A 26518-nucleotide genomic window follows, 5' to 3' on the forward strand; every position below is an offset into this window, starting at 1 on the left:
AGAGGTAGATAAATAGTTACAACACTTGGGATTATTAGAACCCTTATATCATAACAAGCCTAAAAGCAAGCATACCAATTAAAAAAACCAAATACTCATGTTCGAACAATGATGTCGTTTGAGCCCAAAATAATATTATTGGGCCGAGTGTATGTTTATGTTCGGCCCAAGGCTTTTCCAAATATACTATGGGCTGCGTGGTGGTCCTAGGCTGCTCAGTTAGGGTGGTCGAGTCCTGTTACAAGAATGAGTGATTTAGATAAGAGCGGATGGGTTGAAGTCCTAGTATGATAAGGGGTCCTAATGCAATAAGGATTCTTGGCCGAAAATCAATATGGCCTGAAAAGGGGGTGAGTTCAAAGTCCTAAAAGGAGTAAGATTGGTTGAGATAAGGTTGGATCAAAATAAGAAGTCCTAATCTGAATGTGGTTTCAACTGGATCTTAAGGAGGATTTGTTGTTATAAATAGAAAGCAGAGTGCATCATTCGAGGCTCTCTCTAATTCAATACATAATTGCCCTATGCAAACCTCTCAAACATCTTGAAATTTTTTTTTTTCCTTTTCCGCCGACACATTTTCAGTTTGGATAAATAGCATTATGAAGGCAACCGGCGAACATCTTCAGTGTGGATAAACAAAACTGTTGCCGTAGAATCAATCGACCGAGGAGCACCTTCAGTTTGGATAAACAACACTGTGTCGAGGTCGACTGGTTACCTATGCAAGTCTTGGTCGAGAAGGGTTTCCGAATCCTTATTGGCAGATGTCATCTTATTAGCCTTCTTGGCGAAGTAAGGTGTTACAAGTTACAACATTCGGCACATTGAACGCCGAGTGATTTTTTGATTGGATACTCACAAGTGAGTTTCAGAGTTCGGCATTCTAACGGCTGAACCACATTTACTATCAAGACATACATCTCCTTTGAGTACTTGTGTCCATATAGTATGGTGTCGATTCGACGTGCTTATACTCTTACGAATATAATCACTGTGACTAAGTTCGGCGCTGACGGTTCGTGAACTTCGCATAATTAGCAGCCTTGTCTTCAGGCTCGAGAATCCGAAGGCCGAGACGTGTTCCTTCCTCGGCCACAATTGCAAGATCAAGAAGTCAGCATCGCGCTTAACGCAACATCAACAAATTTTACTCCTCGGCCGATGAGTTGGCACGCTCTGCATCAACCGAAGGACGTAGTTAGCTCATTAGTTACTCGGCCTGCGCCCCACGTAGGCTTTGTAATTTTTAGGGTCAACATATGCATGTCTTAAATTCAATGAACTCATACAAGGTGGGTTAGGTGCATATATACTCTAAAGTTTCACCTTAGTAGAAAAATTATATTTTCCTTCCACTCATATAGTTAGACAACAAAAGCAACTAAAAACAATCAATTAACATATAGAACAGGTGCATATTGCTATACCAATTCACCATGTATAAATATCTTCAAAACCCAAACTCCAACTTGCATTGATTGTTTGCAGGAATCATATTTAGATATCTCATAATTCGAATCTGAATTTGTACAACGTTGAAATCGGTACGATTTTTTTTTTCTTTCAAACTCTTCGGAATCGATGGGATAAGGATTGAAGACACATACTCAACGCCCCCCAAAATCATTGGAATTTAGCAGTTCAATTAAAAAAATTACAATGGCAGGTGTTGTAATTTGTGTGCAAAATTATGGACATGTAAATTATTGACGTGGTGATGTGGTCTACTTACTAGATCCCACCTATGATGATGTAATACTAGCGGACTCCATTCAAAATATGCCTTTGAAATTGGACCTATATTGCTTTTTTTTTAATGAACAAATGATATCGCTAGGAGTGGGCAAACAAGTCTAAGACTTGCAGGGCAAGGCGGGTACGAGGCCGGTATAGATTTTCTAAACTAAAAACGAGGCGGGGCGGGCTGAGGCCGAGGCCATGTAATTAGCGGGGCATGTACAGATTTTCTAAAACTAAAAATGAGGCGGGGCGGACCAGGGCCATGTAATTAGCGGACCGACCTAAACTGTTTCCACCGCCTATTACATGGAGATTAAATCTCCATCACTCATTTCTATCACTTATGTTTTCTTGGTCTCTCCGCTCTCAAATTCTTAGATCCAATTCACTCAACTATCTATTCTCTAGAAATTCGAGCCTCGGCCTTGAGGTCTCTATCCCGACTCCGACACCACCATCTGCTCTCCTCAACACCGACATACTCTTTTTCCCTCGAATTCCCAACTAGAGCACTCGCAGCAGGCGACGACTCTCTCATCCCTCGATCTCGGAGTATGTTGCTGCTAACCACCTAATCTGGTCCAACTCGGTCGATTTTGGATGTTTCTTGACTCGATCGACAACCTCACCACCACCATCAGGGACTGGAAGAAGCTTGCTTTCACGCTTCAGGTGGCATCTGGGCTGATATTTGATCTGGGTTTTGAAATTTCAAGTTTTTGCCTTCCATCCCTTGTAATATATTAACCCTTGGATTCTGGAAAGGTTGAGTAAGTTTGTATTTTCTACCCAAATTGCGGGTCTTCTTTTTATAAATCTTGAATCTTCAATATGTAGGTCAATTTTCATAACCCAACATTTCGTTTTTAAGTATTCAAAAACCAAACTTAAATTACAGCGGATAAACTTGATCAATTTTGTGAGTAACCCAGATCTCGAATTTGGTTGGATTCGATTTGTGGCTGACATAAAAAAATGATATTGGACTCGTGGACCTTGCCCGTTTCGGCCAATTTCAAACGAACCGGGTTAGGTCCGGTTCCAAATTCTGAAATCTCATTGCCCGGCTCGGCTCACACCGTTATTATTTACAATGGGTAAGGTCCAGTTCCTCTAAATTTGGGGTTGGCCCAACCTGACCTATGCCCACTCGTAATCTACACTAAGGAGTGGGGGAGTTAGTTAAACCTTACAATGAGCTAGCAATAATGTGGTTCAAATTCACCTTTGGCGAGAATCAAACCTAAGACCTCTCACTTACAAGTGAAGAGGAATATACCACTAGGAAATTGGACCTATATTAAAAGACCATAAAAAGATTGTCACTTTCTTCTCAAAAATAAGTTTTTTTTTTATTTTTTATTTTTGTTGATTCGTTAATTAGAAAATGCCCAATACAAGGTACAACAAACAACCCAATAAAATCAAGGATGGCCAAGAAGCCCATGCAACAAGAAGACGAAAAAGAAAAACTACAAACTTTCCTTACTACTCACTGCCCACGACACAAATCATTGCTCTAAGCGAAACCTCTCATACTTTTGAGAAAAACACTGACTACTCACTGCCCCACAATACAAATTCAGTGTGGTTAGATAAGTTAGGGTTGGCAGCCGACAGATGACAACTGCCTTATTAGACCGCGTTTTCCAGTAGCAACCACCAAAGGCGATTACTTGGTTGGACGGAGCAGGTGGAAGAACTAGTTTGGCTTAATAGTCTTGGCTGCTTGTTAGAATAAGTTCAACTAAGTAACTATCTCAAGACTGAGCAGGCAAATAATATTTGATTCTTTCGTCGAAAAAGGACACTTCATTAGCTTTCTCGGTGAAGTGAAGTGTTTTATGATTAGATATTCTCAAGTCACGTTCAGAGTTCGACAGTCAAACGACTGAATTGTTTTTACAATAAAGCACTCGTTTTTTTGTGTGTATCTTTATCCCTAAGGTTTGATACCAATTCGGGGGACCTACAATGTTACCAATATAGTCGAGGCTGCTGAACGTGGTGCACAAGATCCAGAATTTCATAGTGATTTGCATAACCTCGTCGCAGGTTATACAACTCAAGGCTGAAAGTGTTCATTCCTTAGCTGAAGTTGCCTGATTCAAAAGTTAGTAACACGATTCACCACACCATCACACTTAGAGGCATTCCCCCGACCAAGCTCAGTTGCGAGTTGGTAGAACCGCATCAGCAATCAACCACCAAAAGACATAGTTCCTAATTACTTCAGTCTCCGTGCCACGTAGTTTGTGTAATTTTGAGGACCAATACTTGCCATACGAGTCCAGGATGTTCTACCATTGTCATAGGTCCCTCACTTCCATTACATCAATGCCATAAAATTTCAATCGAAATATCCGTTGGTTCCAATCCATATAACAAGGTGTTGCTAAGTGGAAGGCTCTAATCAATGAGAGCAACTTAGAATAGGACGCCATAGTGGCGGTAAACTCAAGTCCTCCTTATCAATGTCCACAAAAGATGAGTGGTAGCATAGGTCAGAGTTGCTAAATCAGAAAAATTGGTATAATTTTAAATAACATCACAAAGTTCTTATCAAAATTAAAATTGAACTCGCTAGCTACATGGGGATGATCATGAACAGAGTATCACATGACTGTCAAAAAATTGGAAAGTACAATCAAGAATGTTCATTGTTCGATCTTCCATCACCGCAGGGAATCAAGAATTTCTCACTTCACTCTAATGATATATAATTATTTCTTCAAAATCGTCGATGGATTCAATTCATAGAACTAAAAGAAAGAGAATCCAGACCACCTCAGTTCCGAGGGATTCACATCTCGTTACCGCGGACCACTTCAGGCCTGGCTACACTGCCCGATATATGCTCCCAATTTCCTTTGCATCCATGCACCATTATGCATTTGTGTAGGTCTCAGACCTAAATGCATCACAGGCCATAACAGATCAGAAGAACCAAAAGAAAATTTTTTATTATGCCCTGCACAAAAAAAAAATTAAAACATCTGTCAACAAGCATACTCTCCGTAACAATGAGCTCATACGTACACTTGAGCGAGCGTGCAGAGAGAGAGAGAGAGAGAGAGATGATCACCTTGATTCTTCAGTAGTTTCTTCAGATTTCCACACTATATCTTGTAAACCCGATGAGAAAGTTTTGTAGAACTGTAGTAACAGACATTTAGAGGGCAGAATCAGTAGACAGCACGTTGGCCCTTGAAAAAGAGTATGGAAAATGTTTGAAACTAAAATGTTCAAAATAAAATATTCGCTTGCCTTGTGGAACTCTAGTGTGTCACCACCAGTTTTCCGGAGCTCTACCATGTGCACGGAGGGAGCCATCTCGAACACCTTAAGCAAGAAGTTAAGAAGAGAGTTAATTACACCATGTTTTACGATTTGGTACTTAATCGAAAGTAGCATCTTTAGTTTTTGTCAAGTTGACCCTTACTAAGTGACGACTTGCTTTCCAAATAACTGTATCAAACACATAATATATATACATGCCAAAGACAATACCTCAGTAGCTACGGAGAGGTGGCCCTTTCTGCCATGCTTGTCTCCTTGCAACTTCATCTGCAATTGCTCGGAATTAGCAGAAGATATATTTGGAATTTATAAACATAAGAGGAAGGTTGTTTTGATAGGATACTTGCATATTAAGTCAAGTCTTATAAAGTGCAGCATGAGAAATAGTAGAATAAAACACATTACCTTGTAGTCTCTCTTGTGAACATTAAAGCCCAAGGGCTTTGCAGCTTCCTCGATTTTGTTCATGATTTCATTTGCAGGGCGTTGGGAAGTAAATCGGGTTTCTCGTTTCACAAGACCCTATAGTATGGAATTCCAAATGATCAGAAGGCAGAAAACTTGCAGAATAACTTTGACAACTACAAAGAATTAGAAGGCCACTATGGATTGTGAGCCTAAGTATGCTCTTGATTCAACAAAACCTATAAGTCCTAAACACTAATACCGCGAATCCTTGATTTTCTAATCTTCCTAAATCTACTAGGCTCCCTAGTTTCTGTCCGACTAACAATCGGAACAAAACATGTATTTTGCAACTGCAAATGCAATCATACTGTAGAGCGCCACACCCAAGCATTCATAGAAAGGAATTAAAAAAATGTCATGCTACCATTTGCTTCTCAAATAAATTTTCCAGGTTGAAACTCTTTGAGCTAGAAATAAGCTCAAAAGCATTCATTGATACAGGTTTCTCTTTCCTTTCCGTTACTAATTTTTCCTGCAACAAGCCAAAAGAAAACGACTATTTAGAATGTGTACAAACTCAAGACAATATTCGATCAAGCACACAGAAACTGACAGATTATTCCGACTAAAGATAACTAGAAAAATTCATGGTTGAGAGACATAAATTAACTTCTGACTAATATTCATACCTTTGAGTTGCCGAAAACAGCATCTACATCATCTAGATTTACATCCTCTTCCACTTTGAACTGCGCTGGCTTGTAGCCTTCCTTAAACCATTCATTTTCTAAGATCTCAGGAATTGTTATCCGCTGTCACAGAAAAAGAAAAAAAAAGAAAAGGAGAGAACAAGAACAGAACACCTAGTCAGGCTATATAACAAATGATTGTCTGCATTCAGATATTAATGCCCTGTAATGCCTGTATAATGAGCTTATATGCGCACGCTCATATACCAATGGTCTCAAATAATAACTTTCAAGAGCATATGGGAAGAATGTACTTATTGAATTTTGTAGAAAGGGCTTTGGAGCTCACCGTTACAGGGTTTGGATCAAGTATGTGCTGTATCATTTTCTTTGCGCCGGATGAAAACCATCCCGGACATGAAAATTCAGCTTTGCAGATCTGAAATTAACAATAGCCATACATAAATAAGTTATCCAGAGATTCCCATCATTTAAACAGAGGATGCGAAACATGTTTACGTACTTTTTTGTACAGCGATATAATACTTGGTTCGTCAAAAGGCAGGTAACCAGCCATGAGTACAAAGAGAATGACCCCGCAAGACCAAATATCAGCTGATGTGCCATCATAACCTTTATTGTTTAGCACCTGATACAAACATACCAAATGTGAGAAACAAAAGAACATAATCAAACAGCAATGCAATAACTTGTTTTCATAAAGTCAGAAGTGAATACCTCAGGAGCAACATAATTCGGAGTCCCACAGGCAGTATGAAGAAGGCCATCTTCCTGCAAAATGTGTACACTGTCTGCTTTAGTATGTCATATAACATAAGTTATAACATATCGGGAACAAGATCAAATTGAACATTCCGACTTCCCACCAACCACAAGATCCAAATACACTCCTCATAGCAAGAGGAATATTCACTTCTGGTAACAGTACATGTGGATTAAACTATAATCAACTTCAATACAATATTTTAAATCTACTAAAATCTTTTTGCAACAATTTTACTCACCCGCACTTGCTGTTCAAATGTACTGAGACCAAAGTCTGAAATCTTCAGGACACCATATGAATCCAGAAGAAGGTTTTCGGGCTACAGAAGAAGTAAAAAGATACAAGTGATGAATACTTAAATAATGAAACCCAATATTTCATTTCTATCGCATGCAGTATGCAACCAAAAACCCAATACTTCATTCCTATCGCACGCAGTATGCAACCAATGAATCTGTAATAAAGTTATAAAGTCTGTTAAACCTTCAAATCTCGATGGTACACGCCTCTACTATGGCAGTAATCCACAGCATTAATGAGCTGTTGGAAATATCTCCTGGCCTCATCCTCTTTCAGTCTCCCATTTTTGGCCTAAGGAAAAACAGAACTGATAAGGGAGTGTTTTCCAAAAGAAACACAAGACTTGTGTCCTAAGTAACAAGTAAGAACATAGTATTTAACCAAAAAGAGCAACCGGGGATAATGCAAGTTGAAACAACAATCGCTTACTATTTCGTCAAAGAGCTCACCCCCATCAACAAACTCGAGAACAATGTAGATCTTAGTTTTGCTTGCCATGACCTATTCATAAGCACAAAAAGTTCTCGCTCAGAAATGTGCGAAGAAATCTGTATATGCGTATGGTATTCATTGCGTATTTCAATATCCCCTGTACAAGCATATGATTGTTCATATCATTAACAATCAATCAAATTTAAGATTTAAGTTTCACATTTTTTTTTTTTTAAAAGCTACTATAACGATCATAACGAAAACACCTGTAATTTTTTTCTTCGACAAAATAAAAATGGAAGAGATTACCTCAAACATCTGGGTAACATTTGGGTGTTTGATCAGCTTCATTGTTGATATCTCTCTTTTTATCTACCAATACAAGCACCAAGAAACAGTTAGGTATACTTTCATTCCTGCTCTATATTATAACCAACTAAAGTCGTATTTTATCAACTGACCTACTAAAAAACATGAATGATAGTGTTCATCATTGATCGCCAACTTCAAACCAACCATGAAGAATTAGAGTGGTAGAACAAAAAAAGCAAAAAAAAAAAAAAAAAGGGCATTTGGGTCACACTGCCATCCTAAAATGATTAAAGGCATGTACTGTTTACCAACGCCTCCTTTTGCATTTGGCAGAAAAACTTAAAAACCTTTTCAAAACTTAAAACAATAAAAACGATTATGCACAGAAGTTATTCATACCAAATCATTCTGCACGACATTCCTACGGACATTTTGATTGATTAGAAGAAAAAAGCACATTATATAAGGATTAGGATCTGGGGACACGTTTTTACACGTATTTTGATATTCATTTTGTAGTGCCCCTTTGTAATGTGTTTCAACCATCCAAACAATTTATGTTTTATTAAATCATTCATATATCATCATAGCAAAAAATTTAAAAAAAATCAAAACCATTAAAACATTTATTTGGAGTGAAGAAAATAGACAAATACGAATCTACAAAGAAATACTAAATTTAACTAACAATTATATGATTTCAAATTTGTATGATTTTTTGTAGATATGATATTTGAGGTAAGATATAAAAGATAAGATGTTTGATAGTTGAAACACATAATGGAATAGACCCAAAAAAAAGTTTGTAAAAAATGTGTAAAAAGCGTGTCCCCAAATCTTAAACTTATATATATATATATATATGTGTGTGTGTGTGTGCATGTACATACGTGTTTGATCATCTTGTTTCTGAGGACTTGCTCACGGTGGACGATTTTAATGGCGACGCACTGCCCGGTCTCCATGTTCTTGGCGAACTTCACCTTCGCAAACGTTCCCTCTCCCAGCGTTTTCCCCAGCTCGTACTTCCCCACGCGGGTCCTCATCCTCGGCCCCTTCGCGCTCATCTTGCTTTCCTTCCTTACCGCACTATCAAGATCCCACGGTCCGAAATTTCCAACTTGGTCCCGCGCAAAGGATCTAAAAATTATAACTCAGTGTTTGTTGCAGCTTCTGGGTCGGGTTCGATAGGGGTGAGAGGGAGAGAGAGAGAGAGAGAGAGAGAGAGAGTGGCAGATGATGAAGAAGAATAAAAGGGAGGGATTAAGGTGGTGGTGTTTACCGTGTCGACAGCGTGTGGTATCCTTCTGATATTCCCTCATCACAAGTTCCGTGGCTGTCCTGCATCTTCCTAAATCACCTGCTATTATATCTCATACTTTCATCGATAACTGTCTCTTATTTTTCCTCTTTTTATTGTTTTCCCAAAATACCATTTTTCTCAAAAGGCTAGAATTATGGTTTGGAGCTTGTTTTAGTGGTGGCGGAGTTATTTGCGCTCAATACAAACACTCTCACGTAGGTGAGAAATTGACTCGATTTAAAGTGTGGTCTAAAGCATCTTTAAAGAATTAACAAATTTTTTCTTTAAAAACATCGTTTGCTAATTTCACTTACACGTTTATGCTACTTTACAAATTTGTCACTCTATCAGTACCTTGAACTCACTCTCTCTCTCATATTTGCACCCCATGTCTACTTTTCTTTCCACTTTTTCTAACTTCTCCAATCCACTAATTTTTTTTTGCATAATTTAACATTAATTTAATTCTTTTTAAAACTTTTAATCACATACTGTATCTAGTACATATAATTATAATATTTTCTTGTTTTTAGGCCAAGGAAAAATATATAATTACAGTATTTCTTATCATGTGCGCATGTCAAATGTGTATCAAAATATAACTCGGTTGAATATAAGAATCTCTGACATATCATCTAAGATTTTAGAACATTTTTGTAACTAATATAATGAGATTAATTAGTCTTTATTTCTTCATATTTACAATAAGAGTATAACTCATAATAATAAAATAAAAAAACAAAAAAAAATGAGATAATGTATAATTTGGTAGTTATTATTTCATAATAGGATTGATATCTAACCTAATTTGTTTGATTTCTATTTTATACTAACGTTATTATTGGTTAGTCCAATTCATTAGCATTGTTTGGATACAAGGGCAATTGTGTAATCGTGAGTAGACTGCTAATTATGTAGGAGAAACAAACGATATAGAAAAATACAAACGTGAGGTCTCATGCAATAATTGAGGTATGTCTCTCTCCAAGTCTAAGGGCTGGCAATTGCATGGAAGCTTCAAAGTTGGTTGGGACATATTGCCCTTGCCAAGCCACGCGAGACTTTGTTTAGTGTGACCATCACGTAACCATGTGGTGACATTCACTCAAGTTATAGTATGTGTAACATGTAGATTATTAACAACATGTTATGTAAGGGTGTAAACATCACGTACAAAAATTGTTAAATCGAAAAACGGCATGTGTACAAGAAACAAAAATTAATAATCAAGTTAGGCCGACATGCCATCTTTGTAACACTATGTAGAAACTCCTTCCTCTATCTCCATGTATAAGCAAGAGTTATGTTTTCTTAGTGACCCGATGATTAATGATATACTATCACTCACCGTTACATTTAATATCAATAATTGAGGTTAAAACATTGGAAACACATCCATTTAATACACACTTTGTATATCAAATTCAGCGATAAATGACCATGTCGAAGAAAACACTTCTGCCATGCAAAACCCTCTAGTAGATAAACTAATCACACTGAACTTTCTTCATTTGTCATTTATGCATTGGTTTAAGAATTTCAAGTATTCATATCAATGAGAAATGAGCCCTATAGCATACAGGCTGTACAGTTTTGTTTGGTTCACAACATCATATAGGCTTCTTAATCCACTTCCACGGACAAGAATCTTCTTGGGCTTGAATTATAACCCAATTCTAGCTGGATCAGAACTGGTCCTGGACACATTCAAGAAAGGGGACTTATTCGAGCTAGAAGGAGAATAACTGAAACTGTCATATGATGAGAGAACGATAGATATATATAATTGTGTAAAACTAGCGACTAGTCACCCTTCATAGCAATTCTTAGTTTTGTTACAGGGTGGTTTGATTTTATTTTCCAAAAGTACAAAAAGAGCTGCACAATTATGCACACTTACCAAACTAGTTGAACATATGTCATTGCATTAAACCCCTAAAAAGGAAATTTTTATGAAGTATATATAGTACTCTTGTTTTCTCCTTCCACACTCTCGCCTTCTTTCCTCCGCATAGTTTTCCTTTAATTTATTAATCAAAGGCTAGAAAAAGGATGGACGAATGTTTGAGGAAGAGGGACTGTGCAGAAATGATGTAAGAGAACTTCTGGTTGTTAGTTATATATTAAATAATACTTGTATTATCTACCCTAGGAAATTTGGAGAATAATTCTTATCAGTTTGCACAATTTAATCGAAAAGAGTTCGTAATAGATTTGCCCTAGAAAGGGATTTTTATTTAAGTGAAATGTACAAGAAAAAGCAAAGTTTATTATATCTTTTATTGTATTCTACTTTATGCTAGCTTGTGCTGTTTTAGGGTTGTAAAGGTTCAGAGGGAGAAACCTCCAAGACAACTACAAGTATACAACTACACAAATCAAACTGAAGAATAAGAAAAGTGACTTTATGTTGTTATCATTTGCAGAATGTCGAACAAACCAACCCGAGTTATATATATATGGATGACAGGGTTTGTACTCCTGCTTTAGGGTTGCAACAAAATACCTTTCAATTATTTCGAAAAGAAAAATGGGCAAAAGAATAAAGTCCAAGATGTATAAGCAGCTGATGACAGCAAGAGCTGGGACTACCCAAGAACAAAACATCCCAAGATAAACTCTACATTTACATTCGAAGCTGAAAGCTGCACAATCTAATGTTTGCGTGTGTGTGCGCGCGCGTGTGCGTGTTGGTGTTCTAAAACTGCAAAATTACCGAGTAGTTTTCCATACACATACCTGTTTTTAAAGATAAACATATAATAATACTCTAATAATAAAAATTTCGTATGATTTAAATGAACACTTTTTTTTTGTACCCAAAACTTGTGATCTATCCTCATTAACTTCAGCTTACCATAAATCTAAGTGGTTAAGAACGTTACCTCTACACCTGAGGGTTTGATTTACATTCGATAATTTGTTTCAAAATGATATGTCATAATTTAAAGTTTGATAATTTGGATGATAATGTTACTAATAATATCGTGATGGAGAGGGTAAGGATAACTGCGTATATGTTAACTAATTATAGTTGATGAGAAGAGAAAAAGTGTAGTCTATTTGCCTAAGCTGTGCTCGTAGCTAGAGGAGGAGGAGGGAGAAGAGAAAGAGGAGGAGGGGGGGGGGGGGGGGGGGTGTGTGATTATGTGTCATAAGATATATGGATCCTATGTTTCAATTTTGTTTTTTACATTGAGCCCTGATGGTTATAAACGATTGAAGCTCATATAGCTCGTTAGATCTTTAAGATTAAACTGGAGTAAATAATTCGCTAAATTTAAATTATTTAAGTATATTGCATGTAAAGAAACATGATTTTTCGTGTCGAATAGAAGAAAAATAAACATAAAGAAAATTTATCACCTTCAACCATTTTATATCCGCAAAAATTAGAATCGATAAGTTTTCTTTAAAATATGCAAAGAAAAAGGAATCGCCTCTTTTCCCCTCTATATTTCTCAAAGGTGGATTGTCTACTCTTCCATTTCCATACTCTTCTCATGTTCTCCTATTTGTACGGTCACGATTGAGCCATGTCAACATTTTATATTTCTATTACTTTTCGTTTTATTATTTCTATAAAAAATTAATATAAAATGTTGACATGATTTAACCGTGACCACACATCACAGGAGGGTATAAAAAAAGTATAATAATAGGAGGGCAGATAATCCACCTCTGTATTTCTCACCTTCATCGAGTTGAACCCAAATTTCTGTAGTTCAACAAATGAGAACGAATCCTCAGTTCCACCTTCTAGTCTTGACGGCTTGCCAGCCAGCAGATTTATGACCATTACAAATCTTGAAAATAAAATTGAAAAATAAATTTTTAATACGTTATGAACAATCACTAGTACAGTTTGATCACTTAAAACAAGCCACTTGTCCAAACAGTGACCAATATATATATTACAAAAATAGATTCATATAAAATCTACCCCAGATAACTTGGCAAATGCGTTGTTTGATCGTGATACGTAATCATTTTTCTCCTTTATATTTATTCTCTTTAACAAATAATAACTTTGATAGAAAGGCACGTCGGATGTTTAGCTCAATCAGACTCTTTGGTTGTTCTTGTGTGACTTTGCAAAGTCCAAAGCCCTCCTCAGAACCTCACTCCCTTAGTATTAATCCACCAGATCCATGGGACTCTTGCCCTCCAAACTCCCAACACTCTCCAGTTCTTATTCTTAGGGTTTATGTCCCTCCTTTAACACCTCTCTCTATATCTTCACCCCCAACATCTAACTTAATTTCCACATCTCTCAATCTTCTTCTTCATCACCAATAACACCGAGGTATGTTTCTTTATGCTTTTGTTGTTTTGTTTTATGGAACTTGTGCATGCGTATATAGAAATGTTCTCTTGTTAGACTATATGTCAGATTAGAATACATGATATAGGAAAAATGTTCTTTTATCACACTGTCTAGCTACTTAACATGGCAAGGAAACATTACCCTACAAATTATGAATTCGATGCTTTGTTAATTTTCGTTCCTTTTCGTTTTTTAACCAATATGATTTCAGTAACAGAGCCAGGAATTTACTTTTTCGATCGTTATTTTGATGGGATTGAACGAGGAAGACAAAGAAACAATAAGTTACTTGGAACAACAAAGAATTGTGGAGACAAGAACAGCTTGCTTTTGGTCAGTTCTGGCGAGTGTGGCTGGAGGACTCATGTTAGGGTGGTGGGAGTATCAGTATCATCCTGCAAATAGGCAGCTGTGGATGGTGCCCTTTGGTCTCGTCCTATTTGCTACCCCAGCCATCGTTTGGTTTTCCGTCGTGGCCTCCGATATCTGTAATCCGAACGACCATTATGTTACGAGGGCGAATCAACCCGTTCACCTCAATGACTCGGTGGTTCCGGCCAAAAAAGATGAGCAATGGAGTAACCATGTGGATCATGTATAGATATTAAAAAAATAAAACAATAAAATATATATATATATGTCGCCCGCCTACAATTTGTTAACATGCGTGGAGTTTTTCTATAAGAGACCTGTTGACTATTAATTAATTTTTGTGGTTTATCTTGATATAGAATTACATTAGTAGTATGATTTAGTTTTGGTAGTTGCTGTATAAAGATTTAATATCTTTTTAAACCTAAATTTACTATCTAAACTATCCTCATAAATTCCATTCAAAATATATATTTATATTTACACCCATTCCTTACCAATTTTCTTGGTGAACTTGGACTTCGCGAGCTTCTTGATCACCTTACTTCGGGGCTTTGCTATTACAAGCTGATAGATCAGAAGAAAGAATAAAGCATAAGCTCATGATCAAACAAAAATATGAACTCTATCAAACAAAACTAGTCTACCATAATATCATACCTTGAGACCCTTTCTACCTACATTTTTCTGGACCTCTTCAAGCATAGTGATCCCGCCAGTATCGATGCTTCCAACATCTGTAATTTGATTTTAATTTTAGCATTAGACTCGTAGTAAAGCTTAATGGCAGATATCGTAAAAGTTTAATTTGTGACCGTTGCAAATTGATCACTTACTGCCAATATCTTTTATAACATAGTGTAAGCTTGTTTCTCCAGAAGATTTTATCTTGTCTCCCTCCTCATGTATCACTTTGAGATCGTGTGAACCAGATTTTGAGCATAGATTAAATCTCTATCCCGTTGACTACGTTGTTTTCATACATCGATATCTAACTTGTATTTTATTACCTTTCCCTTAAATAGTTTGCATTAGCAAAACTAGAGATTGGTGCATCAATTTAAAGAATAATAACTCAGTGGAATATTATTCGACGTATGATCTATGCTTCTACAAATCGACGATGGGGTCTCATTACCGGACAAAGAGGATACTCCTCTGTTTGCTGTTTATCCAAGGCGTTTGGCTTCTATTGGAATTATTCTTTTATCAAGTTTGAAGATTAAGCTGTACTTCCTCAAAATGAAATAGATATTGAGCCTTATATGCTTGGAAAAATATGGATGTCTAGTTTATGAAGAATTTTACGGTTCATGATTTTCGATTTTTCTAAAAGATGTTAGTGCTATTTTTAGTGCAGACAACATATAATGATGATTTCTTGCGAATAAATGGCTCAGATAAATGTTGATTAATTGCGTGATGAAAGTAGGATAAACATTGTGTGATAGTAGAGTTTGATTATTTGGGATGTGGATTTATTGATAAATTTTGGTTTTATTGTTAATTTCATCTTGTACTTGGTAGTAATTATGCAATAGAGTAAAAAAACAATTTACAATTAAAATTTAAATTAAGTGTAGAAAGATATTACATGGATTCAAATAAATTTTTCCACTTAAAAATCACAAATAAGGGGGTTGGGTGGGATATGGGTCAGGTTTGTGTGGTTATAATCACATCATTGATTCATTCATTGTTAAATAATATAAAAGGGAAGAGAGCTGTTGGGGAATCAAGTTTATATGATATAATATAAACAGGTTAAGAATGTTGCCTACCCTAGTATTGCATTGTCCCAAATAATATTGATGCTCATCGATAAAAAATCTTCCAGGGAATCTTCCCTTTCCTCGAGTAAATGATTTTTTAGTTAAATTCTGAATGCGTGATTACTTAAAAAAAAATTTAAGTAAAACTTTAAATACGTGTAATCATTGAAATAACCATAGGTACACGTAAACGTTGTACCATTTGTAGGAGTTGAAAATAACATTAAAATGGTGGGCTTCTATAGTCATCTTTTTATTATTAAGGATTAGTTTGGTATTACCATATTTTGAACAAAAAACTGTTTTTGATGTGTTGTGAGAATAAGCAGCTGTGAAATAAAGCAACAGAGTGTTTAATAAACTTTTTTGTAAAAGTGCTTTTGAAAAAAAAAATAGTATTATAATATTTGATAAACTTTTATGTAAAACAGATGTGAAAAAACTGATTTTTCAAAACTGAGTTTTGCAGCTTTGTGTTTTTGGCTTTTTTTTCACCCAACACTGTGAAAAAAAACTGAAGCTGAATGTTTACCAAACAAAAAAATACTACTTTTTTTTGGAATCACCTTAATACTAAATTAGAACCAAGTCACAGGCTACTTGGATTTTAATTGATGGCTTATTTTATGACTTTGCACCTTGAACCTCTATTCACTTCATTTTAACGAGATTCTGTCAAATCAGTGAAAGTGGCGTCTACTTTGCTGATGTGGCCATGATGGACCTGCTAATTTGCTGATGTGGCAGTCACATCAACTTTTTTATGCCAATTGGTGGCACCCTCCCCCGATCCAAACCTTTCTTTCTGTCTCTCACTCTCTTCCCGGAAAAAGATCTTCTTTGATATCTTCCTTCAAAACTTACGGAACAAGTGATTCGAATTTTTGAAATTTGATTTAATGATCCAAAATTATTATAACTTTTAGGGGCCTGGATTTCAAAAACTATTGGATCAAAATTCAAGAATCCGAATCACTTGATTCACAGGCTTTGAAGGAAGAGATTCGGAGATGATCCCTTTCCCTCTTCCCTAGCCCCATCTCCCAAGCCACCGTCACCAAGCCGCCTCCCAACTATGAGCACTCTTGCCGCCACACGTCACCATCCACTCTCAAAGAAAACACCTCCCCATGCCTAGCACTTTCTGTGGTCAATACAGCACGAGGAACAGCTGTAACGGGCGGCGACTTCCGTGCCTGTATATGCCCTAACAGACACGCATAAACACATGCATACACACATGCATACAGAAACATATAAATTTCTACTAGTTCGCTATTTGTCTGCCGAGAAGTCTGAGGAAAGTGAAAGAAAAAGGAAATTACTTCAGTATTCTCGTATTCCATAAACATGTAATCATATCCCAATTTCACTTTCGCAAAGCAAACGAAAATCAAAATTTCAAGTGCTGCATATCTTTTCTTCCTTTTCTTTTTCACGAAGAGTTTATGGGAAGCCAAACAGAAAATCCCAGAAAAACTATGCTAAAAACATTCACTGCAAGTCTGCAACATTTCCACTGTCTTCTGAAAATCTGGAATCTAAGAACAGTAAATGCACGTAAAGTTCGACGAATAAATGATCAAATGGGGGTGTGCAGTGGCCAGAGAGCTCAGAGCGGGGAGTTGGGGCGGTGCTGGCTTGGGAAATGGGGTTGGGAAAGAGAGACGGAGAAAGAAAGAGGTGGCGTGGGGAAGGTCCCGCCAATTGGCATACAAAAAGTGATGTGGCTGCCACATCAGCAAATTAATAGGTCCGGTCCATCACCACATCAGCAAAGTTAACACCAATATAACAGATCGGACAGAATCTCGCCAAAGTGGAGCGAATATTGAGTTTCAATGTGTAAAGTGGCAAAATTTTAGTTTTAAGGGGAAAAATGAAATTGAAAGTGAGTTCCCTGGGGCATTACAAAAAAAAAGCCAAAACTGAAAGAAAGAAGCGAGCAAGTTAATCAAAACTACCCTTTATCTAGTGGAACACACTTGCGCCTTGATTTATGATCAGCAAATATTTGGTGATTTACAACATCAAACCAAATTTTCAGCCAACCGGACATCCAAATTATCACCCCAAGTCTACATCAACATCCCGTACAACGTGAATGAGTTACTGGCAATCACAATTTCCGGCAACGAATAGTTCGAGGAAGTAGAGCAAACTTAGCTACACATCAATATAGATTTATACATCTCAGTATAAAATCTTCGACGCAACTACTTCAAGCACAGCCTTTTTCCCATATCCAAGAAATTGGGGTACACGTAGTTTGGCCGAGGGACAAGACATGGAGCAGAAAAACAATCTGTACAAAAAATTGATGGGTAGCTAACTGAGTTTTTTGCCCAAGCAATCACTTTCCTAGTTTCCTGTTTGGGGTGATCCTTCTGAATCCAATTTTTCTTCAATGTATAAAAGTAAAAATAAAAAAACACGACTCAAATTTAAATCCTCTCTTAACTATAGAATAAGTTGACTAAATTGGACAGGGGGTAACACACCTTTATAGACCCATTGTAATCAGCATGTATGAGTCTTTAAAGATATCTAAATGGCTGGTGGGAGGTCAAAGTATGGGAATTCACCAAGCATCAAGCCTCAGTATCTGAAAGTGTCGGAAACTCCAGTCCCCGAAGGGCAGGTACGTTGTCTAAATCCTCTTTTGAGAACAGTGGTAAGAGCCACAGTGCCTTCTTCATGCCGAAAACCTACAGGACAGGAAAAGAGTTAAAAATCATCAAATGTCTGATGGAAAAACAGGTTACATAAGCAGTGAGTGAGAGAGAGAGAGAGAGAGAGAGAGAATTCCACCTGCTCAAAATTCTTCTTCCTGCCCAAGTCATACTTCCATCTGATTGCTCCTCTCTTTTCATGAACCTGAAACATTGTTTCAAATAGTTGCATACAATTGCGATCTAATAAAACATGATAAATCATAAACATGTGGCATTATTAAATTCTTTGTAGATTCAGGTTACTCTGATATTTGGATCATTTTAGACAACTGTAGCAAATTCTGATTTTTCAATGTATGTATTCATAAATTAATATAGAAACTCAAGCAGAGGGTAGTAGCCAGATGAACATAATTTTATCAGGTAATTCAGGTCTCAAATGGTAAGTGCAAACTACGAAAATATTCATAAATCTCAAAAACGGTAGAAAGAAAGTAGCAGGTGAGTGTATTACCTCAACTGTAGTAGTGTTGCTTGACAGAAGGGACGCATGCATAACCACAAAACAAAGAAGACTCAGTGCAAAGGCTAAATTAAGCACTGCAACAAGGTAAACAATCTGTAAGGAGCAAGTAAACAATGAAAGTGGAACCAATATGTGAACATGAAAATGATTTATTCGGTGGAATATTACCAAATGTCAAAAAAATGACTGCAAGATTTCCAGGAGATTCAGAATGATCCGTGGCTTCAGAGAAGAAATGGATAAAATTTGGCAGCAAAACTAAGGTATCCATTGTCGTCTCCAGAAATGTATAAAGCTTTCAATCAAGGCACAAACAGAAACTGGAACGAGTGAGCAAAAACAAAGGGACAGTAAAATAGCCAATTACTACCACTTTTAAAGTTTATTTGCACACCAGAAGGTATTTATTTTATAATCAATTGCATTTCCCATCGCTCTCTACGACCCCCACTTCCCCCAACGCACACACACGTCAAAGATAACTCAAACATCTCCAGTTCCCAGCTCTAGATTCTGTGGGATTGCCAGCCTTTGAACAAAAAATCTGGTGGGGAAGGAAATCTACACAAATTTCTTATTTCGTGAGTCGTGACTGCAAGTACATTAATAAGAAAAAGAAATATGTCATTACCAAGAAAAGAAGAAAAAACTTGTAGTTGCGTGCACCAACACAATTCACCACCCAAACACAATGGTGATCCATCTTAAGTACACATCTTTGGCCTACAGAGCATAAAAGAAAACAAAATGATTATCACTTAATAGACAGTTTCACTGATCACTGAATGTTAAATAAGGATAGCAACAATGTTCCAAAGTTGAAAGGTTATCAATGACGACATAGAGTTGCAAACAAAGAACACGCCAAAAGGTCACATGCTACCACAATTTAAATAACTGGATAGGATGTTAAAGACGTCAGATCGACATTTAACAGTCTTAAACCATCTCTCAATGCATATCTTTGCTGACCAAGTTCTCAGGAACTTCCATAAACAGTGGCAAAGAGAGAAAGAGTGAATTCATATATTCGGTACCACCCATGGGACTTGGAAGATTTTCTAGGCAGATATTCTATCACATCACAACACCACCTCAAACCGATGGCATCTCCTTGCAAGAAATATAAAAATCAAGGATAAAAGGTACTCTTACATGCATATTGGAAGCAAAGAAGAAAAAGAAATGCTCCATGGAAAAATGCACAAAAAACAATAATGCATGCCCAGATACAAGCAACATATGTATTGTCAACATTAGAAAAAAAAGTTGCTTACAGACAGAGCAATGATGGCATCGTGGTGGCTTGCCATTTTGGCATCGACTACAATACCCTACTTGTGGTCTTCTTTCTCGTCCATCTGAAGATTGTGTTGAAGTGAATGCCTCGGGTTCGATATTTTCTGACAAAGTCAGAGAACTACCAGCCTCTAAGTTTTCCTCCTCTATTAGAGGTTTCCAATTTTCCGGAACAGAACCAGGGTCTTTAAAGACTACCATAAAGTAACTCCACAGTAACATTACAAGCTGCAACACAAATACAAATTCAAACCGAGGGCCAAACTCGAGTTAGTTTTCTACCAAATCAATCTTTCTACTCAATTCGGCTTTCTCAGAAGTCATAAACAAAAAACATTATTTATCAATGTATTCTCATTTTAAATTTTGCTATAACAAGCTTGAAAAAAATCATATATGACACGAAATCAACATTCACTCTCCTTAGTCTTCGTCAAAGGCAAAACTCCCACAGGTCCTCAATGTAAGTATGAAACGTACCTCTCTACTTACTAAGTTTTTTAGAACAGTTGTAAACCAGCCAGCAAAACTGAACCCAATATTTGATTTGTCTCCCTGAATTTCGGGTCTAATTTCAAATTGAGCTCTTATTAGCTTGTCAGACATTCGAGACCAACTTCGTTCAAGCTCATCCATCAGTCTAAAGTAGTAAATTGTACTAACTAATCTAAATTGTGCTCATTGCAGCAGCTATCAATCTACTTAATCTACTTAGATGCTATCTAACCACGTCAATTTAACTCTATTAATTAGACCCTAATCATACAAACAATAACAGCAACAGAAATTAACATACAACAAACAAAATAAAAATCAAATCTTTTTCCAAAATAAAAACTGGGTTGTTTACAATTTCCAATTTCCCGATTGCCCTTTAAGTAAGATTAAAAAACAACAGAAAAGGAAAAAAAAAAGTAGAAAACTTGAAGCATCCACAACTGAAATAGTTGAGAATTACCAGAATATGGAACATTACGATGATGAAGAAAGCTAGAAACGAGTGGACCCCGCCGCGGAGCAGCTCGGGGCCCCAAGTGACGACGACGATGGCGTAGTAGGAGACGGAGATGATGGCGGCGACGAGGAGGATCATGAAGTAACCGATGACTTTGAGGCCGGAGCAGAGCCTGAACAGGTTTATCTCCATTCCGGGATTGATTGGGACTCGAAACGGCCGAGATATCCCGATTTGGAATTGGGGGAGGGTGAGTGGCCGCCTGGTTCGCGGGGGGAAGAGGCGTTTCCAGATGTCAGGAGCCAGGATTAAGGTGTTCCGGAGTAGGATTGGAGTGTTCCGGGATTTGGAGATGGAAGCGGTACGGGACTCTGCAGAGTGAAAAGTCGACTTCTACTTTTGATATTTTACTGCAACAGTCGTTGTAACTGAGTTTGGTACTTTGGGCGCGTCGGAGGATTTGTCACAAACTCATTCCACCTCATCGTCTCTCCGCTATCTTTGTAGGAAGATAAAATTTTGTGAACTAAATAAAATAGAAGTAGATGATTAGGTTATTGTATAGTATTAATTAACGTAATTATTTTTTATTGGTAATACATAGTTTATTTTTAAAATTTAGTATGTACATCATTACCTTAAACAAAAAAACAATTATTTGTTATATTCATATTTTATTGAGAGATTATAGAGAGACCGGCAGTTGGCGAGCAAGAGAATTTGGTGATTATGCTATAATGATTTATCGTTTATTTATTTATTTATTTTTATTTGTGAATAGAGAGGGTGAAGAAACCCCATACGAACTAATACATATCATTAATAATAATAGAGCGGCCCATAAGGGCACCTACAAGATCATTCGTTAGGTGTTGCATAAGTCATTAGGGAGGAAACTGAAAAGAACACAACCTAGGGTCCAAATTGTAGCTTCATTTGGCTAGCTAATCTACAACATTGTTCACTTCCTTGAAAATATGCTTTAGCTCACAAAGCTTAATTCACTCCTCAAATCCTTGCAACTTTTCAAAATGATAGCAAGGGGTGAAAAGTATCTTGCACATGTTGGTTCAACAATAATACAGAATAGGAAGAGTCCATCTCAATAATTAACTTAGATATGCCTTTTTCAACAACAAGCTGAAGTCCTAAATACAATCTCCAAACTTCGGCTTCTATAATCTGTCATTGCCCTAGATTAATAGAGAAACCTCCCAAGCAATCACCATTGTGATCACGGAGAATTTCTCCAACACCATTGTTGCTTGAAACCATTTTCCTAGATCCATCCACATTCAACTTATGCCAACCAAAAATAGGAGGGTCCCACTTCAATATAACATACATCTGAGAATGAGGTTTATCAATTTTTAGAAGGGAATCCATCCATTCAAATGCATACCCAACAATAACCTTTTTAGGATCACTAGGGAGGGAGAAATCCAAATAAAAATCTAGTGGTTCCTCCATTTCCAGATATACTAGAAAGCAAAGACAAACAAACAATTCCATGCGATCTTGTTAGACCACATTACCTTGGACGTCACGTTAGCCATCAACCAGGCTTTCAAGTCCAAATTAAAAGTATTGCACAATTAAGAACGAATCCGTAAAATATCCCAAATGCATTCAGCTTTGCTACATTCCCTAGAATATGTGTGATGGTCTCCAAAGGCCCAGAACAAAGGTTGCAAGAGGAATTCACAATTAAGTTTCTTTTTAGTAAGTAACTTACCTTGCCCAATAAGCCAAAGGAAGAATTTAAGTTTTGGGAGTGGGGTAGGGGGGTTGGATTTTGAGAGTCCAAAGAGACTGAAAAGTCTTCATCGAGAAAGTTATTAGCATCAATATAATTAGGGGTGTGCGACTTTTTACTTCTCACACACCCCTTATTAATTTCTGTTCATTGATCATCTTCAATTCATCCGATCCGACGGCCGAAAATTAGAAAGGTGTGTGAGAAGTAAAAAGGGGTGTGTGGATATCACACCCCTATAATTACATAAAGGATCATTCAACACCCAATGGTCTTTCCAAAACTTGAAACCATCACCTTTCCTAATTCTCCATTTCATTCCTTTGCGCAACAAATCAGTTCCATAAAGAATTCCTTTACAAGTGTAAGAGTGGTCAAATTCCGTTCCAAGTATAAAAACAGTCAAACTTCTCATGTAATTTAGTATCCAAAATAGAGCTCTTTGCAAGTATTTTGCCTCATAGATTTTTGCCTTGAAACTTGTATCCTTAGCATGAATTCTTCATCCAATTTTAGCCAACAAAGCTTGATTCATCTCTGCCGTTTTCTTTAATCCCACACCTCTAACGCACTTAGGCCTGCAAACAAGGTTCCATTCACATAAATGAATTTTCTTTTTCTGCTGAGAGTCCCCCCAAAATAATTTTCTGTTTAACTTATCCAAATGCTTGCATACACTAATCAGGAGCTTAGTGGTTTGTATAGCATACACTGGTATTGCAAAAGTGAGTGCTTGAATTAAGATGGCTCTTCCAACCATTGAAAGGACATTACTCTTCCAAGAAGAAAATCTACTCTGAACTTTATCAATCACACCCTTGTAAGTTAACTTAGAGACTCTAAATTGGATCAATGGCATCCCCAAATAATTTCTAAGATTATCAGACAAAGGAGATCCACAAATAGCACTGATTTCTCTAGCCTCATGCTAAGCAAAATTTGTCAATACATCTCTTCATCACCCTAGCTTGTTTTGGTGTTGCATCTGCAAAGAGTATAAGATCATCTGCGGAAAAAAAAAAAGGGAGAGACGCCGGGACCAAATTGAGAAGCTTTAACAAGTTTCCACTGACCAGAATTAACTTCATTAGTAATAATTTAAGACAACTTCTCAATACAAAGTACAAACATATAAGGGGACAAGGGATCCCCTTGCCTGATACCATTACTAGGTGTAAAGCTCTCAGTTAATTCACCATTAACACATACCTGGTATTTAATAGAGATATGTAGTCCATAATAAGATGAATCAAACTTTCAGGCAGGCCAATCTTATAGAGCACACCATTGATAAAGCTCCAGTTTAAGCGATCATAAGCCTTGGACAAATCAATTTTCCAAGCCAAAAAACCTTTCTTACCCTTGGACTTTCTAAACTTATAAAGAATCTCTTGTGCAATGAGAATATTATCCGTTATATGTCTACCATGCATAAAACTAGCTTGATTTGGACTTATTAATTCAGGGAGAAGACGCCTGAGCCTAGCTACAATAATCTTAGTTATGACATATATAAAGTGCAACATAGACTAGTTGGTCTAAAATTCAGCATTTTTTGGACGGTTCTCAATTTTAGGAACAAGAGCAATTAATGTACTGTTCAAATCATGAGGCAATCTATGAGTTTGAAATGCTGTTTTAACCAAATCAATAATATCACTTGCACATCTGCCTTATTGAGCTTGATAAAAACAAGTAGGAAACTCATATATACCCAGTGCTTTAGTACCTCCAATACTAAAAATGCTATCCTGAACTTCAACAAGGTCAATCTCTCTATTAAGTGATCTAATATTATCCAAATGAATAGAAGGAAACAATTTAGGTAGAGAAGTAACCTGCCTAGACCATTGCCCATGAGAGAACACTGTTTGAAAGTACTCCACAACAAGACTCTTCAGGTCATCAGGGTCTACAATCCATTCAATTTGGTCATTTTTCAGTCCCTTAATTATATTTCTCCTTCTCCTCACAATCGTGGTAAGATGGGAAAAATTTGGTATTACGATTGCCGTCTTGTAACTATTTCAATCTAGACTTTTAATGCTAGAAAGCAGTTTCCTGATTTAAAATTTCGTTGACTTTGAAATTAATTCCCGCTCCAAGTTGAGAAGAAAATTGTTTAAGCCTCTACACAGTGCTTTCTGGATACTAGCAATGCGTCCAATGAGCTTCATCTTGTTCTGCTTTAAGTGTCCAAAGACATGAATATTCTATTTTTTCAGAGACTCAATTAGACCACAAGTTTTGTCCATGATAGAAACATGAGAATTACCCCAATTTTCTGCAATTAGCTTATCAAATGTGTCATACCTAAGCCACATAACCTCAAATCTAAAAGGTCTTTGAAGAGGTTGGGGACATGAGTATATTGAAGATTGATTTTGAGAGGACAATGATCAGATTTAGTACGTGGTACGTGGAAAACACATGCTTTTGGGAATAAGTTTCTCCAAGCCATATTACATAAGCCTCTATCAATTCTTTCTAGAGCCCTCTTATTAGTACAAGTGAATTTAGAACCAACATATCCCAAGTCCAACAACCTATTTATATCCACCCAAGATTTAAAGTCCTTGATCCTACAAAGAGGAGCACCACCAAGTTTATCACATACCTATACCATTTCATTGAAATCCCCTGCTAGCATCCATAGCATTTGGTGGCAGTCAGCTACACCATTAAGGTAATCCCATAATTTTCTTCTCTTCGCAATACAAGGGTTAGCATAAATGAATGTAGACAACCAGAGGTTATAACCAGCTCCCCTCACACAAGCCGAGATGGATTGATCAATGGTGCCAATGACATCAATATGAACCTTGCTATTATCTCAAAGAAGTTATAGCCCTCCAGAAAACCCATTAGCATCCATTATTTCAAATAAAGGAAAAAAATAAAGGAAAACCTAGCGATATGACCACAAAAATGGCTCTCGTAGCACTAATCCTATGCTCATAAATCGCAAGAATCTCCATTTTGTGGTTCTGCTTTAAATTAGTAACATTATTCTAAAATTTGGTATAGCTAGATCCTCTAGAATTCCACACAATTATATTGATGCTTAAAATTAATATGGATTGAGAAAGCAGAGAGCCAACATCATCCAATACCAAGCACTACACCTCTAAAAATGTTGGCAGAACGCATACCCATCATATAAAAAGCTGACACTATCTCTCGACAGATCAAGGGCCAGGATACCCAGAAAATCAAGAACATAGAAAACCCTATAAATTTGCAGGTACAGATTAACAAAAATTGTGGAAAATTACATAAATTTGGGACGAATTACCAAATTAAATTAGATGGGCTACTAGGCTACAATCATTTGCATCAACAATTGAGACTGCAGCAGCAAGGATTGGAAAAAGGATTTTCCTTCGATTAGTAGGAAGGCCAGTTTGCTTTCACTAAGACCAACTCCACTGGTGGGTTAAATGCCAAATTTTCCCCCTAAACACTCTCCAACCCAAACTAAAACGTTGGGCTAAAAGCCAAATGCTAAAACTGGGCCAAATACCCAAATTCCCCCTATGCGAATGGACTCGTTGGCAATTGGGCC

General features: G+C 36.9%; 2 protein-coding genes across 3 annotated transcripts; both read right to left on the bottom strand.

Annotated features, from left to right (window-relative positions):
* Nucleotides 1–4821: 4821 nt before the first annotated feature.
* LOC137720626 (CBL-interacting serine/threonine-protein kinase 9-like) lies at nt 4822–9332 on the bottom strand. The gene is made up of 14 exons (XM_068459715.1): nt 8859–9332; nt 7966–8028; nt 7654–7725; nt 7408–7515; nt 7163–7243; nt 6876–6929; nt 6661–6786; nt 6487–6576; nt 6138–6260; nt 5873–5980; nt 5446–5562; nt 5251–5307; nt 5008–5082; nt 4822–4896 (listed from the first exon to the last, which is right to left on the bottom strand). Exons 1-14 carry the CDS (start codon nt 9033–9035, stop codon nt 4822–4824), a joined length of 1326 nt encoding a protein of 441 aa, XP_068315816.1. The 5' UTR covers nt 9036–9332.
* An 8152-nt stretch (nt 9333–17484) lies between these two features.
* LOC137720508 (probable protein S-acyltransferase 12) lies at nt 17485–21664 on the bottom strand. Of its 2 annotated transcripts, none has more exons than XM_068459585.1 (7): nt 21219–21664; nt 20221–20470; nt 19575–19666; nt 19112–19238; nt 18932–19017; nt 18554–18619; nt 17485–18450 (listed from the first exon to the last, which is right to left on the bottom strand). In XM_068459585.1, the coding sequence occupies exons 1-7, from the start codon at nt 21387–21389 to the stop codon at nt 18334–18336; spliced, it is 909 nt and encodes a 302-aa protein (XP_068315686.1). In that variant the 5' UTR covers nt 21390–21664; the 3' UTR covers nt 17485–18333. The 2 variants fall into 2 exon arrangements, with proteins under 2 accessions (XP_068315686.1, XP_068315685.1); XM_068459584.1 differs by having other exon boundaries at nt 17488–18450; nt 21201–21658.
* Between the last annotated feature and the right edge of the window lie 4854 nt (nt 21665–26518).

This window comes from Pyrus communis, chromosome 16 (genome assembly GCF_963583255.1).
Source record: "Pyrus communis chromosome 16, drPyrComm1.1, whole genome shotgun sequence".
NCBI classification, from domain to species: Eukaryota; Viridiplantae; Streptophyta; class Magnoliopsida; order Rosales; family Rosaceae; genus Pyrus; species Pyrus communis.